The 15727-nt window shown below is 45.9% G+C and overlaps 2 protein-coding genes across 16 annotated transcripts; one reads left to right on the top strand and one right to left on the bottom strand.

Annotated features, from left to right (window-relative positions):
• Positions 1-1157: 1157 nt before the first annotated feature.
• Positions 1158-4240, top strand: LOC119331302. Of its 2 annotated transcripts, XM_037604469.1 has the most exons (5): positions 1158-1253; positions 1323-1420; positions 1517-1644; positions 2153-2217; positions 3872-4240. In XM_037604469.1, the coding sequence occupies exons 1-5, from the start codon at positions 1232-1234 to the stop codon at positions 3943-3945; spliced, it is 387 nt and encodes a 128-aa protein (XP_037460366.1). In that variant the 5' UTR covers positions 1158-1231; the 3' UTR covers positions 3946-4240. The 2 variants fall into 2 exon arrangements, with proteins under 2 accessions (XP_037460366.1, XP_037460365.1); XM_037604468.1 differs by having other exon boundaries at positions 2153-4240.
• Positions 4241-6817: 2577 nt separating this feature from the next.
• On the bottom strand, positions 6818-10303 carry LOC119330408. Of its 14 annotated transcripts, none has more exons than XM_037603515.1 (7): positions 10006-10303; positions 9797-9925; positions 9575-9710; positions 9406-9480; positions 8502-8627; positions 7314-7551; positions 6818-7205 (listed from the first exon to the last, which is right to left on the bottom strand). In XM_037603515.1, the coding sequence occupies exons 2-6, from the start codon at positions 9875-9877 to the stop codon at positions 7463-7465; spliced, it is 507 nt and encodes a 168-aa protein (XP_037459412.1). In that variant the 5' UTR covers positions 9878-9925; positions 10006-10303; the 3' UTR covers positions 6818-7205; positions 7314-7462. The 14 variants fall into 14 exon arrangements, 2 of the variants coding, with proteins under 2 accessions (XP_037459412.1, XP_037459413.1); XM_037603516.1 differs by having other exon boundaries at positions 8502-8624; XR_005160076.1 differs by having other exon boundaries at positions 7314-8005; positions 8502-9465; positions 9549-9716.
• Positions 10304-15727: the final 5424 nt, after the last annotated feature.

The raw sequence follows: 15727 nt of genomic DNA, 5'->3' as shown, positions 1-15727 counted from the left end.
AAAAAGTTCTCTCTGAATGTTGGTTTCCGTATGTTATTCTTTCCCTACCACACACAGTATGTTCTTCCGATGGTCAGCTTGGGTGAACTCCAAAAGAATTGCAGACAGTGCAAAATTTCTCTAGCAGAGATGTGCAGTGGGCGATACAACAGCGACAGTTATATATGTTCAGGATTGACTGCACCGAAGACATGCGACTCCATCAATCTTCTGTACCGGCCTTGTTCAGGCTCTGCCTCGTTGGCGCCATGCAACAACAGGAGCTCGATCACAAAATCTTCCCAGTCAATGCCAACACCATTGCAACATGGGCTTGATCTTTTCCGTTTCTTCTTCTTCTTCTTCTTCTTCTTCCCAGAGTCAGGAGCATCGATTCGACGGCGCTTGGCGGCTTCGATCCGTGCTCTCCTCTGCTTCTGCTGCAGCTGAAGTTGTCCGGCGGTGAACGACGGCGGAGGGATGCCGCCGGCATCTGCTGCTACCTCCTCCTCAAGCCTGGTCCAGCCATCACCATCGTCCAGCGAATCCATCCATGGCTCCAGCTCCAGCCATGCCCTCCACCGCTTCCTCCGGCTGGCAGCTTAATTTACCGGCCTCCGCAAGTTGCTTCAGCTCGAAGAGCCTCTTGAAGACGCGCGGTGGTATTTAACATCCACAACTGAAATAGTAGACGTACGATAACATAGATACTCCCTCCGTTCACAAATTAAGATGTTTTGAATATTTCAAATTTGAACTATCACACTAAAACACAAACAATTACGTATATGTTAGAAGGGAGAGAGAGGATTAGTGGAATAGTTCATTATACTGCTTGAGCCTCGTGGGCATATATATAGGAGTACATGATCTACTTGAAGTACAAGGCAAGCCCGAATATTTCCTAGTCTAACCTGGAGTGGATATCAAGGCATGCACAACAGTGCCTATGCATCCGTTGTTTACAGCGGCGCATGCACATAGATTAACCAACTCACGCATGCACATGCACATAGATTATCCATCCAACGTGCTTATCCATCCAACGAGCCATAGACTACTAACCAACAAACTAGCTTATCTATCCAACCAAGTCGTGATTATCGTAACAAACAAACAATGTATATATATATAATATATATATATATGCAGTAGCAGGGGAGGGAGAGGAGGAGAGGATGAGCCAACCAACACAAATACAAAGCAGCAGCTTCACTTGCGAGTTGACACAGCGGCCGGCGATCTGTCCACCATGGACGGGCACATCAACCTAGGTGACCACCACTTCCTCGTCTGTCCTTCTTTTTCTTTTTTCCTTCCATATAAACTTCATGGATGTCCAGGTCATGCCAACTCGTACATATTATCTCAACGGAAGACACTAAATCAGCCACAAGAAGAGGCAGTAAAGGCAGCTAAAAGAGAGCTGCCCAGGTCTCCTGTGTGTCTCTCTCTCTCCCCTTGCCCCCGTGCTCCTTTTTCCTTTCTCTCTCTCTCTCTCTGCTCTTCTCATCTCACCGTCGTACTTCGTTTACAGAAGCAACCATGGATGCTCCGCGTTCAAGGTGTACAAGGCCGATTTGGAGTGGTTCCCTCGCAAGCCTCTGCTATTCCCCACCTCTCACGGCGTTCTGCATCTAGATTGTTTTCTTCAGTGGCAGGAAGGTTAGTGAGAGGACCATATGTCAGGGTGTTTTGGTTTAAAGAGAGATAACTGGGGATGAGTTCACGACCATGTTCCTGCTAATTTTTGGCAATATGGTTCAGAGAGTGGTAACTACTTGGTCAAACAAACATCTTCCTGTCTTGATATGCCTTTTTATTTTTGGTTATTTGTGAGAACTTTTAGTACATGTCTTTGTTATAGCTAGAACTTCTGACAACTTTGAAGCAAGATTGTTCAAAGAAATTGTTCCATGGAATAGCTAAACGATAATGCTATTATTGATTTATGATACTCCCTCTGTCTCATAATATAAGAGCGTTTTTTTACACTAGTGTAATGTCAAAAACACTCTTATATTATGGGACGGAGGGAGTAGTTTGCACATACAGAAATAGATATATTCAAGCCTGTAATGGCTAACAGCCAAACTATTCTTGATACTCTTTTCCCCTTATCTTAAAATCATCATATACAAATTATAAGCTTTCTAACATCTGCACATTTCAGGTTTCCAAGGAGGTACAGAAAGCAAAGTTCAAACAATTCAGTGCAGCAGCAGCAACACCTCCAAGGTGAGAAATATGTGCCTATTTATCCTTCTTTGCTAGCTGTGTTCCTCTGCCGGGCATCGACCATGATCTCCATGTCGCCACTAAGGCCATGGCTCCTGGGATCCAGGACGCTGAGCTCGCATGGTCTAGGCCACTATCGATTTTTTTTCTCTTGGTCGATGGCCTCTTTCGCCTATGGTCGGATCTGTGCGTCAGCGTCCACAGGAGGATTAGGATCTGGCTGTGCTCCATGACCATCACAACCAAGCCAGGGAGCGCCAGAGATCACAACTTGAAAATTTTAACTGCAATATTTGTTGGTCAGTGTCCTCCTCTGAAATTGTTCGTAAGGTAGTGCTTTATTCTGTATAGCATCCTTGGAAGATTGTGTGGTGTGATGCTTTATTTATAAAGCGGGTGTAGAGCCCTTTTTGTTATTCTGTATAGCAAAGGGAAAGAGCCTCAATTTGGTATAGCAATGGGGGCGATCCTTCGTTGGAAGAAACATTGGTGTGAAACATATAGACTTACTGTTTTTTAATACTAGCATAGTGTTGGTTGTTAATTTTAAGTGTGTCATCAGTTTTTCAGCTAATGAAGTTATGCTCACGACATGGAGGACTTCAAGGACAACCTACCTGATTAGTGAACTAGGCCATTTACTATACAAATAGTTATTTTGTTACAAGTTACGCCTGTTGCTTCTAAATACTACACTTTTGGTTGCATTTTGCAACTAAGGACAACACAAGCAGACTCTAAAACATTCGAGCAATGCCCAAGGTTAGTCCTTTTTTCCACTATTGTGAACATGGACGTTGAGTAGGTAAATTTTTTTGCGAGGGACGTTGAGTAGGTAATTGCTCCTAAAAGAAACCTAATTAATGTAGTGTTGAACCTAATTTTGAGATGATTTTTATTCTACCATTGTACAGTGCACATTAGCATCGTCTAAATACATACGCCTCTTGGGGTTTCTTTTTGGTGGCAAATTGATTCTTGCAATCATAGCGGAAAGGCCAGCAATAAGGCACTTTAGACTGATGAAACTTGCATAAGTATTCCTCTTTGTGATACGATTTCACCAAAAGTTTCAACATTGAGATGTTTTTACTTAGTTAAAGCCCGAACTGAGGCACCCACCCATACATGTATAAGCTCCAAAAACATAAAACAATATGCAAAGAATTTTTCAGCTTTCGGGCTATAAGCATTAGACATTTTCATAAGAAATGGTGAATGTTAGTATCAATTGAATCAATTTGACCTTAACGCAGTGCAGGTACTGTTAAATCTGTAGTTGTAATTTATTCATCTGTAACTTGATTTTCTTTTCACTTCTGTTTTTATAAATTCATGTAGTCATCTATAATAATGATTTTTTTTCTTTTGAGAGAGAAATTGTGTGTTTGCTCTGGTTTCAGTTTTAACGTCAGCTCCTTCCAATCCGTAACTACTTATAGACTACTTCATACGGATGGGTTTGCAACTTTGTGTACAGACTGCTTCAACACTTCTATTTTCTATAGGACTTGGATTAATAATCTCCAACAATATGGTCATGCTTCTTATATTCTCTTTCAGTTCTAAATACATTTGTGCTTTTCTCTATGTTGTACTACTAAACTATGTGTGATAGACTAAACATAAAAATATGACGGGGTGTTGGTTTCAGCCACAGAAAGAATTGATTTGGAGAACAAAGGGAATTTTCGGCGGACGAAGAACTCGCTCGAGATGCTCCAGTGATGATTTTATATAGCGTTTTATCTAAACCTGGGTTCCTTCTTTCAGACTGGGCAGTGCCATATGATGTGAAGCCGGTGTAATAAATTTTTCATTTGGCATCGGTGGTGATGTGGCAACCTTTTAGACAATTTGGCACCTGTAACACAGTGGAAAACCTCATACGAGCTGGTTGCCTTCTTGGTTGTTGCGGCTTCTGAATTAAGTGTACCACTATGTTTAAAACGCCATGATCAGAAGTTGTGGTGGGTGTACCGATTGACTTTTATTACATGACTATTCCTAAGATTGATTCTTATTGGGTCAGGGGCATGTGATTTCGTTCTCCCGGTGCAACGCACGGGCCCTTTTGCTAGTCACACTAAAACACAAACAACAACATATATATTAGAAGGGAGAGAGAGGATTGGTGGAATAGTTCATTATACTGCTTGAGCCTCGTGGGCATATATATAGGAGTACATGATCTACTTGGAGTACAAGGCAAGCCCGAATATTTCCTAGTCTAACCTATGTTTCCTAATACAATCACGTTACTCAACATCCCCCCCCAGTCACAACGGTAGCAACGCAGACGGTGAGACTGGAGAAGAATCCGAAGGCAAGCCGACGGACAACCACCCACAGTCGTAACGGTCGATGCATCGCGGAGTCGTGGCTGGAATGGAAACCAACGAGGTTGCTCAAGCAGGCGGTAGCCCTTTGTGCCGGTTGTCGATGTAGCCAAGAGCGTGGGTAGTGGAGCCGTGGTCGAGGTAGCCGTGCGAAGAATGCCGTGGTCGATGTCGAGTCGGGGTGGCCGGTGTCGAGGAAGTCGCCGTGGAGCCGCGGGCGCAAGAGGGCGCCGAGTTAGCATGGGCGCAGTGGTGTCGAAGTAGGGGTGCGTCGGGAAGAAAATGTTGTTGACGACGCGTCGCGGCGGGTTTGCCAAGCCCGGGGACACATCGTGGACGAAGGCACGCACCGGTGTTGCCAGCACCGGGCATGCGTAGACGGACGAAGACGAAGTTGATGAAGCGCCGACCAGGCTTGCCAGGCCAGGGGACACGTCGTGGATGAAGGCACGCATCGGTGTTGCCAGCACCGGGCATGCGTAGACGAGGGACCTGCACGAGCTGTACGAAGACGAAGGGGGTGGACGGGCGGCGGCGGCTACGAAGGTAACGGCGACTGCGGCCAAAGAAGAGCGGCGGCGGCGGCTAGGTTAGGAGTGCGGCGGCGGTGCTCGAAGGAGGCGAAGGACCCTGACAGCATGACGAAGACCGACGTGGACTGTGGCGTTCCCGCGCCAAGGGTGACGGCGTGGCGCATACCACGGGAGGTCGACGCGCGGTGACGGCGGAGTGGACCACGGGCCGCGGTGCTACGGCCCGAAGGGGCGACGCAGCGGCGGCAGACGGGTCGGGGCGACGGCGGGGACCGCGGGCCGCGACTCTGCGGCCCGAAGGGGCGACGCAACGGCGGTTCGCGAGTTGGTGTAGCCGCGGGACGGCCTTAGGACGGCGGCGTGGACCGCGTGCCACGCTCGCTACGGCCCGATGGGGCGACGCAGCGTCGGCGCGAGGGTCGGTGCAGCCACGGGACAGCCTGGAGCGGACGGCCTCGGGGCGGCGCGTGACCGCGGGCCGCGACACTACAGCCCGAAGGGGCGACGCAGCGGTGACGAGGGTCGGTGCAGCCGGGAAAAGAACCACGGGGCGGCGGCGCTGTGGCCCAACGGGGCGATGCAGCGGCAACCCGTTGCTCGATCGGTGGAGGGGCGCGCTGAACTCGGGGACGATCTTCACGGGACCTGCGGAGGCGCGCGTAACCAACAGGCCAGGTCGGTCGCACGACGTAGATGAGGCGGATCGCGGCGGGGAGCGGGTGATCAAGCCGATCACGCGCGAGGTCGGGGACGCCGCTCGATGGAGGCGTGGTGGCGGCGGAGTCCGGGATGAGGCCGGCGACGACGGACGACATGGGACGTCGTGCGGACGAGCTTGTCAGCACCGACACCCCGGCTGCCAAAGCAGCGCCGGCGCCCGGGCAGCGAGGCCCGAGCGACCAACGGAGCAGCGACGCCCGAGTTGAGGCAGCCGACGAGCCTGATGCAGCCGTCCCGACGCAGCTGAAGACGAGGCCGGCGAGGTAGACCGCCGGGCCGCCGTGCAGATGCGATGGAGGCGGGTGACATGGATCGATGGGCGGGCCGGTGCGCTAGCGACGGCTATGATTGGCCGTCGCATGGCGCGAGGCCGCCGGGTCGGGGCGATGCAGGTGTCCTAGTTGGAGCAGGGCGGTGATGGCCGGCGTAGGGCGACGCGCGGACCGACGCGCAGACGGTGGCTGGCCCGGACGGGCCGACTCGGCGCGCGTGGCCACCGGGTCGGAGGAGAGGCCGGCTGGTCGCGCCGGGGTCGGAGTAGAGGCGGACGGGGGTCGACGGCGGCGGTGGGCGACGCAAACCGATCAAGATTAGATCAGAAAACAAAAAAAAACGCCGACCAAAATGACCCGCGAGAGAGCAAAATAAAAACCCAAAGCAAGGGCTCGGGAAAAGACTCTCTAGAGCAGCAGGCCAACATGGCCGGCGGACGAACCCTAGGTACGGGCGGCGCGACCCCCGGTGGCGGTCATGGAGGCCGACCGCCCCGGGGGCGGCGCGCGGGTGCGGAAGCGGCGGCGGCTAGGGTTTGGATCGTGATTAGACTGATACCATATTAGAAGGGAGAGAGATGATTGATGGGATAGTTCATTATACTGTTTGAGCCTCGTGGGCATATATATAGGAGTACCTGATCTACTTGGAGTACAAGGCAAGCCAGGATATTTCCTAATCTAACCTATGTTTCCTAATACAATCACGTTACTCAACAATATAAACTGAAATGAGTGAACAAACACGCTAAATCGTGTCTATAATATATACATCCAATTTGTGAACAGAGGGAATAGTTCACAACTAGCACACACAAATGCAAACAGGTAATGCAAAATACAAACATCCTGAATATGAAAACACGACCCAGTCTCAGTCTTACAATAAGCGTTTTAAAAGCCACAGTTTGAAACAATCAATAGGCAAATATCATGACAAGCAAAAGCACACCAACACCAATAGTAGCAGGATGCTTTTGTAGGTGGAGGTGGAAGTAGCAGCAAAGGGTCCCGTAGTGCTTCTTGAAACATCAGAGGAAACCCGGATGGTATAGTAGATCAGCAACAGAGGAAACACTGGTTGTACATGTAGTGAAGCTTGTTTCTTCCTTCCAGCAGGTGACCTACATAACCAACAACATACGAACATTTTAGAAGTTGTACGATTAGAGATGAGGAAACCAGAGTAGTGGTAGTACTAGTTAGTTGGCAGGTGCGTGGATATAACTTACGTATGTATACATTGCCGACCACTATGGCAAGTCAACATCGGAGAGTATGCTGCCATTGTGTCCCTTCAATTGCCGAAAATTGGCGCAACAGCATCAAGAATTCATTGCTGATTTCGTAGAAGACTAGACGCTGTAGGGGCACGAGGAACTCAATGCCAGGTGAGACCTCCATCAAGCTGCTGAGGTTGATCAAGTATAATTTTTCCAGGCTTGCCATGGCACCTTGTTGTATTTGTAGCTGATTCAGATTAGGCAGGTCTATTAGATAGAGAATCTTTACCTTTGAAAACCACCCCGTGAAAAATGCCAGCTGCTCTCCATTATATGCTTTGGTGAAATCTAGAAATGTTAAGTTTGACAAACAAGAAAGAGATGGCAGGGGGGTCTTCTCTCAACTGTGACCAAGACAGAACCAATTCATGCAAGTTCTGTCCCCCAGCAGCTTGGAAGAGAGGAGACTCCTCCAACGCCCCTTCCGCTAGACGGCCCCTCAAACATAGCTTTTGCAGGTTTGGCAGGAGGACATTCAACAATAGAACCTCGTTTTCATCGCTTGCACTCACGGATAAGTCGGACAAAGATTGCATCTGAAACAAAGACTCACTGATGCGTCCACTGCAGATTCCCTTCACATTCCATAACCTCAAGCTTCTTAGTTGCCTCAGCGCCCCTAAATGTCTAAGAGACTCATCCTGTAATTCCAATGCTTGTAGCGTATGCAAATTTATTAGATTTTCAAGACCATTAGGAACACGCACACCTCTGGTAATTGCTCTTACTTAATATATTTACAGTTGTGTCTCTGAAATATATTTATGGGTCAAATTCAGGATCAGGCGAGGCATGTAGACCTCGGAACTATGTACGATATTTTATACCAATGGTGTGTTGAAATCTTATTTATGAATGAACTGGATTGCTAATTTGCTAGGCAGTACTAATAATAATACACTGAACTTGTAGTGCTTGCATGTTATAATTCCCCTCTAAGGAAATTTGTTTGCAAGTTATAATTTATAGTGTAAGTTTAAATGTATCTTTGGATATCACCCAAATCCAGCAGGCTAGCACTAGCATAGGCAAGATTAACTCTACTCAACCCCGACGTGAGCCACACAATAGAGTAACCCAACTCGACTAAATCGCAAAACATAAGGAACCTTTATCCAACTGAGCTGTTAGCATTACCTGGTCGCCATGGCCTGAAGGATGTTGGAGGGAATATGATTGACATGGAGGATGTCACCCGCAAACTCTTACACATCAGCATGGCCTTAACATAGTTTAGGACCCAGCTCTTATGTCTTCTGACTGCTTCAAATTCCTCATGGCAGGACATGCTATCAGTTCGTAGAAGAAAGTGGTGGTCGAGTAGGAAGAGGGAGGAGATGCAAACATCACTACTAATCCGACCAGTTCAGGAAACACATAAAGATGATATGTATCCTTTGAGCAATAGGATAAGCTACATGTCCATATGGTCACTACACATGCCATGCAGGCGGCAAGATATGGGCATGTCCATCAACGACTTCGATGACGGCGAGATCGACGTAGTGCAGCACAACTCTGTCTGAGTCAGCAACAGCGAATTGTTTCTTCGGAGGTCTAATCCTTTTCGGTACCAGTCAAAATCCAACTTTTTATTGCTATTTCGCAATGCACTCTTGTGTGCATAATTATTTAAAACTGAAAACATCTGGAGTACACCTGATCCATTCTAATTCTAAAGACTAAAGAAGTTGCACTTCCTGCTTCCAGAGCGTAAAATGGTGCATTTGAATGATTGTTTGTTGGGACTAAGCAGATTTAGCATATCCTTCTTTTCATGTACATATCCTAATAGGTGAGAGCATCAACGAGATTTGGTTGATCTATCATGAACCGGTTTAGTATATATATTTTTGCAGTACAATGCTTGCGGTTAGACATCTAAGAAATATTTGGAGTTGCCGACTAAGGTAATCTGGAAGTTTGAATTAGTAAACAAATATGCCCAACCATCACTTCAAGGAAATGCTCCATAGACAACTACATGGATTTCTTAGAACAATAAAAATACTGTGCAATGCATCTCAGAATCAAAACATACTCTTCGATTCAGACTTGTTGCTTCCATCCCCTTTCGGCACCTCCTTCTCCTTCAGAAAATCTGAACCATTCAGGGCTGCATCATCAACAAAGGCACCAACTAAGAGGATGAAAGGAAAATCATAGGCTTGGAAGAAAGCTTACTCATTTTTAACTGGTCGGAGAACAACCGTCTGTGAGTTGGCGAGCAGGGACCTCCAGTCTCAGACCTTCCAAACCCCATTGGCTGCCGTGATACACGAGACACAACAACCGCGGTGGCCGCGAAGGCAGCGCCACACGGAACACACTATGGCCCCTGAGCAGCTAACCCTAGGCGATGAACATTGCACACAGTGAGGCTACGCACCGATTTGAGGGGGCGAGCAGGCGGCGGGGTCGGAGAGACTAACCTGGACCCGTACGAGCGAGGAGAAGCATAGGGATGGCCCCGAGCAGCAGCACATGACGCGGAGGTCTTCGTGGTCATCCATGGAAAGAAGGAACTGGAGGGCGCGAGCAGCGGCTGCTCCTGCTCCAGACTGAATAGAACAAGCAAATAAAGATGGTGTCGGAGAGCATAGCATCCGGATCGAGGGGAGAAGAAGAGTTGGAACCGGACCTTGATAGCGTCTCCAGCAGGGGAGAGGGAGGATTCATGGCGCGCGGGAGAAGGTGGAGACGCTCATGGCGGCGACGGAGAGTGCATCAGGAGGAGGGAGGGCCCCGGTGTCGCCGGCGAGCATGTCGAGCTCGAGCGCCTCCTCGAGCACTTCGGGAATCGGATATGAAGAAGGGGCGGGGCGGGGAAGAGCATGGGCCTGCGTGTCCGCCGACAATGGTGACGAATGGGAGGGGCGGCCACCAGAGAGTGCCGGCTGTGGATGGGGGATCTAGCGTGTGGCAACAGAGGAGGAGGTAGGAAGGGAAGAATGAGGGAAGATAAGAAATGTGAGGGGGCTGAGGAAGGTTGACTGAGTTTTTTTTAGCCGACTGAGTTTTTTTATTACTACTACTTCTTACTAATAATACTTCTATTAGGCAGTGACCAGAGAGGGATTGTGAGTGGGTGCGGCATTGTCCATACAAAAAAGAATTATCATCGATTATTTATTATAGGGCATGTCCAATTCACCTGCGTGGGTGAGATTCTTTTATCATCACAGCTTGTTACAGTCATGATCATTTGATGATTTTAAAAGTATTTTAATACAAATATGGATAGAATTGATAAAAAAAATATTGAGTAGATTTAAGTTTAGTAATCATGCAGGTCATCTTGTGGTATGTGGATGGTATATTTTATGGAGTACTTCACAAGAGATATTTTCTCTGACACTCCACAAGTATTTTTCGTTGTGTATCATTATATTTATTCTATGTTGTATCACTATTTAACTTTGATATTATTTTAATAGGATTATATGACAGATTTTAGAACAAAATTAGTTGTCATTTTAGCGGACTCAGAATTGAATGATGATGATGATGATATAAGAAATCTGAGACATGGAAGATGACGTTCAGGGTGCCACAAATCACATGGATTGTATGATTCTTGGATATAGCCTCTGAGAACCTCAAAACATCAAATACATCATCAGAAGTTGAGCTCATCTCGCAATCATTTACCTTTCAACGTCTCTCAATCCAACAAATGATGACTTATTGGATGAAATTTGCTATTTTATCAGTATGGTTGATGATGTCGCTCTATTAGAGTGAGACATATTTTTTAGTTCATTTTGAATTCCAATAAATTACTACTCTGATGTCATTATAACTGAGAGAATTCTGATTTTACATTAGTGAATGGGTGAAAAGCTCTAATCTTTATCCTATTAGTTTAAATTTGAGACCAGTAAAAAACATACGAGACAATGATGAATACATGGATGTTGACTGATTTAATATGTGTGTAGGGATACTAGCGCGCCACGAAGTCCAGCTATTCAGAGACATTCCATCTCACTATATGGATCTAAACTTTTGTATAAGTTACTATAGTCACATATTACATTTTGCCTCATATCACCAATGTTTTCTTATTCTTGTCTCAGTCGATGTGCCAGTATGCACGAGATAGTCATCGTGACAATATGGACATTGCTAAAATAAAAATTAGATTCGGAATATATGTTTTTTATTATAGATTATGATATGTGCCTTCGATCACAAATATGTCACACTTTTAGAAATACAATTTGAGTGACTTGACAACATTTTATAGCGATCTAAAATTTTGGATAAATATTATTTTAATATTGTACCATGTGAACTTATTTTGTTTCAGACGTGCGTTGCACGTGCATGCTTACTTTGCCGAAAATTGGCGCAACAGCATCAAGAATTCATTGCTGATTTCGTAGAAGACTAGACGCTGTAGGGGCACGAGGGACTCAATGCCAGGTGAGACCTCCATCAAGCTGCTGAGGTTGATCAAGTATAATTTTTCCAGGCTTGCCATGGCACCTTGTTGTATTTGTAGCTGATTCAGATTAGGCAGGTCTATTAGATAGAGAATCTTTACCTTTGAAAACCACCCCGTGAAAAATGCCAGCTGCTCTCCATTATATGCTTTGGTGAAATCTAGAAATGTTAAGTTTGACAAACAAGAAAGAGATGGCAGGGGGGTCTTCTCTCAACTGTGACCAAGACAGAACCAATTCATGCAAGTTCTGTCCCCCAGCAGCTTGGAAGAGAGGAGACTCCTCCAACGCCCCTTCCGCTAGACGGCCCCTCAAACATAGCTTTTGCAGGTTTGGCAGGAGGACATTCAACAATAGAACCTCGTTTTCATCGCTTGCACTCACGGATAAGTCGGACAAAGATTGCATCTGAAACAAAGACTCACTGATGCGTCCACTGCAGATTCCCTTCACATTCCATAACCTCAAGCTTCTTAGTTGCCTCAGCGCCCCTAAATGTCTAAGAGACTCATCCTGTAATTCCAATGCTTGTAGCGTATGCAAATTTATTAGATTTCCAAGACCATTAGGAACACGCACACCACGGCAACATTGCAACCCTCTCCAATATGGGTCAATTGTTTTCTCAGCTAATAAGTGCCTAAGCTTCTTCAATTTCACAATCCCACTAGGCAACTCATGTATATCAGATCGAGAAAGGTCCAATATCAACAAATTTGAAAGCTTCTCAACAGACTTCGGGAGCATCTTCACTTTTGTATTACGCAAACCCAAATGGCGGAGATTAAAAAGATCTCCAGTAGCATCTGGAATCTTCTCGATGGGTAGACCACTTAATTCCAGTACTGTCATGTATCTTGACTCCTTACATAGCAAAGGTAGTAGAGTGGGTGATAGCATGCTACTGTCCAGTGCAATGAAAGTTCGAAGTTGGTGTATACTAGAAAATGACTGTTGAACACCCTTATTTAGTTTGTGCATTACCAATCGACGTCCATCCATATCAAGAGAACCCCCACAATTATCCTCATATGTAACACCAAAACGGTTCTTCTTGCACAAGTCAACTGCCAATTTACGTAAGATATCGTGCATTCTGAATTCTTTCATCCTACCAAATGAGTTCCTCTCAACAAGTTGTAACATGTTCCTATCAATCAACTCCTTCAAATAGCCTTCTGCCACTTCTTCTAATGTGCTTTCACCCCTTCCCTCAATGAACCCTCAGCTATCCATAACCTTACAAGTTCCTTCCTTTTGAGAAGATGGTCTTCTGGAAATAAGCTGCAGTACAAGAAACAACTTTTCAAGTGTGTTGGAAGGTAGATGAAGCTCAGATGTAAAACATTCCTTATCTGATCGAGCCTCGAATTATTATTTAGCTCCCAACTCAACTGACCATTTATTATTCTCCATTCTTCCACAGTTTTCTCACGCACACGCAAGAGGCTACCAACTAACACAATAACAAGAGGCAAGCCTTTGCATTTGCTAACTATTTGCTCAGACCAAGACTTCAACTCCACAGGACATTCATGGTTGGTATCTCTTGGAAAGGCTTTCTTACAAAAGAGATCCCATCCCTTGTCTTCTGGTAAAGCTTCCAATGTTGAGATGTGTCCTCGAGAGGCCAGTGCAGCAACATCACATTCTCTTGTTGTGATTATTAGTATACTGCCCTTATCATTATGAATAAGCACCCTAGACATTTCATCAAATGCTTATGGAGTCCAAATATCATCCAATATGATTAAATACTTGTGTTGTTCTAGAAACTTGTTCAATGTCTCCTCAAGGCATGTGATGTCCATATTTGCAGTGTTTGATAGAATGTTGGCTTTATTATCTTTGGAAAGTTCCTTACTTCTATTCCTTAAGACATCCTCTCTAGAATACGTTTGAGAGATGGAGACCCAAGCATGGCACTGGAATCTCTCTCTCTCTCCTTCTTGTAGACATTTCTAGCTAAAGCTGTTTTACCGAGTCCTCCCATTCCAAGCAGCGCAATCACTGAGCATTTCAAATCATCACCTGCCAACCACTGTTCAAGTCTTTCTCTGTTTTTATCCACTCCCACTAGATCTTCATCAAGGGAACATGAGAAGTTTGCTAGATCTTTGGACCTCTTGACAATATAATTCAAGTTGCTAGTATCCCCATTGATTGTCACTAGAACAAAACAGTTTTTTGCCTCGGACAAGTGTGAAAGGTCTTTCTCTATTTCCTTCACCTTGAAAGCTATCCGGTTCAAAGAAAGGCATAGATCTCGGCTTTTTGCATCCTTTCTTCAGGTAAAAGCAACATCCTATATCATGTTCCCGACCAACTAGACACAAGTACTCATCCACTACATCCTCCATCACATGTGCTACTTTCCTCGCCTCCTCCAACCAGCCCTCATACACTTGATTGTTGCGGTTTTGTATGCCCATTTGGCAGAGAACATCATGCATTATGCGAAGCTCACTGGCAACACAGCCCATGTTGCCCTGTAGCTCTAGCAGTTGTGTCCTGTACTTTGCAAATTGTGTGTTAGCCTGGTCTACCACTCTAGTCGCCAAGGCTATTCCAATCTTCTTAATGGTCAGAAAAATCACAATCTCCGCCATTATTTTCCGAGAATTGCCAATATTTCACTACTGTGTGGTGGTCTAGCTGTATATTTTCCACAATACCATTGCAATGGCTGATAACCCACAAGTATAGGGGATCGCAACAGCTTTCGAGGGTAGAGTATTCAACCCAAATTTATTGATTCGACACAAGGGGAGCCAAAGAATATTCTCAAGTATTAGCAGCTGAGTTGTCAATTCAACCACACCTGGAAACTTAGTATCTGCAGCAAAGTGTTTAGTAGCAAAGTAATATGATAGTGGCGGTAGCGGCAACAAAAGTAAAGACAGCAAAAGTAATGTTTTTGGTATTTTGTAGTGACTGTAACAGTAGCAGCGGGAAAGTAAAATAAGCGAGAACCAGTATATGGAAAACTCGTAGGCACCGGATCAGTGATGGATAATTATGCCGGATGCGGTTCATCATGTAACAGTCATAACATAGGGTGACACAGAACTAGCTCCAATTCATCAATGTAATGTAGGCATGTATTCCGTATATAGTCATACGTGCTTATGGAAAAGAACTTGCATGACATCTTTTGTCCTACCCTCTCGTGGCAGCGGGGTCCTATTGGAAACTAAGGGATATTAAGGCCTCCTTTTAATAGAGAACCGGAACAAAGCATTAGCACATAGTGAATACATGAACTCCTCAAACTATGGTCAGCACCGGGAGTGGTCCCGATTATTGTCATTTCGGGGTTGCCGGATCATAACACATAGTAGGTGACTATAGACTTGCAAGATAGGATCAAGAACTCACATATATTCATGAAAACATAATAGGTTCAGATCTGAAATCATGGCACTCGGGCCCTAGTGACAAGCATTAAGCATAGCAAAGTCATAGCAACATCAATCTCAGAACATAATGGATACTAGGGATCAAACCTTAACAAAAGTAACTCGATTACATGATAAATCTCATCCAAACCATGACCGTCCAGCAAGCCTACGATGCAATTACTCACACACGGCGGTGAGCATCATGAAATTGGTGATGGAGGATGGTTGATGATGACGACGGCGACGAATCCCCCTCTCCGGAGCCCCGAACGGACTCCAGATCAGCCCTCCCGAGAGGTTTTAGAGCTTGGCGGCGGCTCTGTATCGTAAAACATGATGATTTCTTCTCTCCTATTTTTTTCTCTCCTAAAGCAAATATATAGAGTTGGAGTTGGCGTCGGAGGGTTTCCAGGGGGCCCACGAGGTAGGGGGGGCGCCCTAGGGGGGAGCGCCCTCCACCCTCGTGAGAAGGGTGTGGGCCCCCTGGTCTTCATCTTTGGCGAGGATTTTTTAT

Source organism: Triticum dicoccoides, chromosome 7A, assembly GCF_002162155.2.
Source record: "Triticum dicoccoides isolate Atlit2015 ecotype Zavitan chromosome 7A, WEW_v2.0, whole genome shotgun sequence".
Classification (NCBI taxonomy): domain Eukaryota; kingdom Viridiplantae; phylum Streptophyta; class Magnoliopsida; order Poales; family Poaceae; genus Triticum; species Triticum dicoccoides.
The sequence above is the reverse complement of the archived record's forward strand: the minus strand, read 5'-3'. Positions and strand labels throughout refer to the sequence as shown.

Excerpts from the sequence above, each read along its gene's own strand:
- LOC119330408 (XM_037603515.1), bottom strand. The coding sequence starts at position 9,877 with ATGGATGACCACGAAGACCTCCGCGTCATGTGCTGCTGCTCGGGGCCA. Across the intron at positions 9,711-9,796 it reads CCTCGCTCGTACGGGTCCAG|CTGCTCAGGGGCCATAGTGT; the intron begins GTTAGTCTCTCC and ends GCCTAGGGTTAG. Across the intron at positions 9,481-9,574 it reads TGCTCGCCAACTCACAGACG|CCCTGAATGGTTCAGATTTT; the intron begins GTTGTTCTCCGA and ends TTGATGATGCAG.
- LOC119331302 (XM_037604468.1), top strand. The coding sequence starts at position 1,232 with ATGGACGGGCACATCAACCTAG. Across the intron at positions 1,254-1,322 it reads GGACGGGCACATCAACCTAG|GTCATGCCAACTCGTACATA; the intron begins GTGACCACCACT and ends ATGGATGTCCAG. Across the intron at positions 1,421-1,516 it reads GAGAGCTGCCCAGGTCTCCT|AAGCAACCATGGATGCTCCG; the intron begins GTGTGTCTCTCT and ends CTTCGTTTACAG.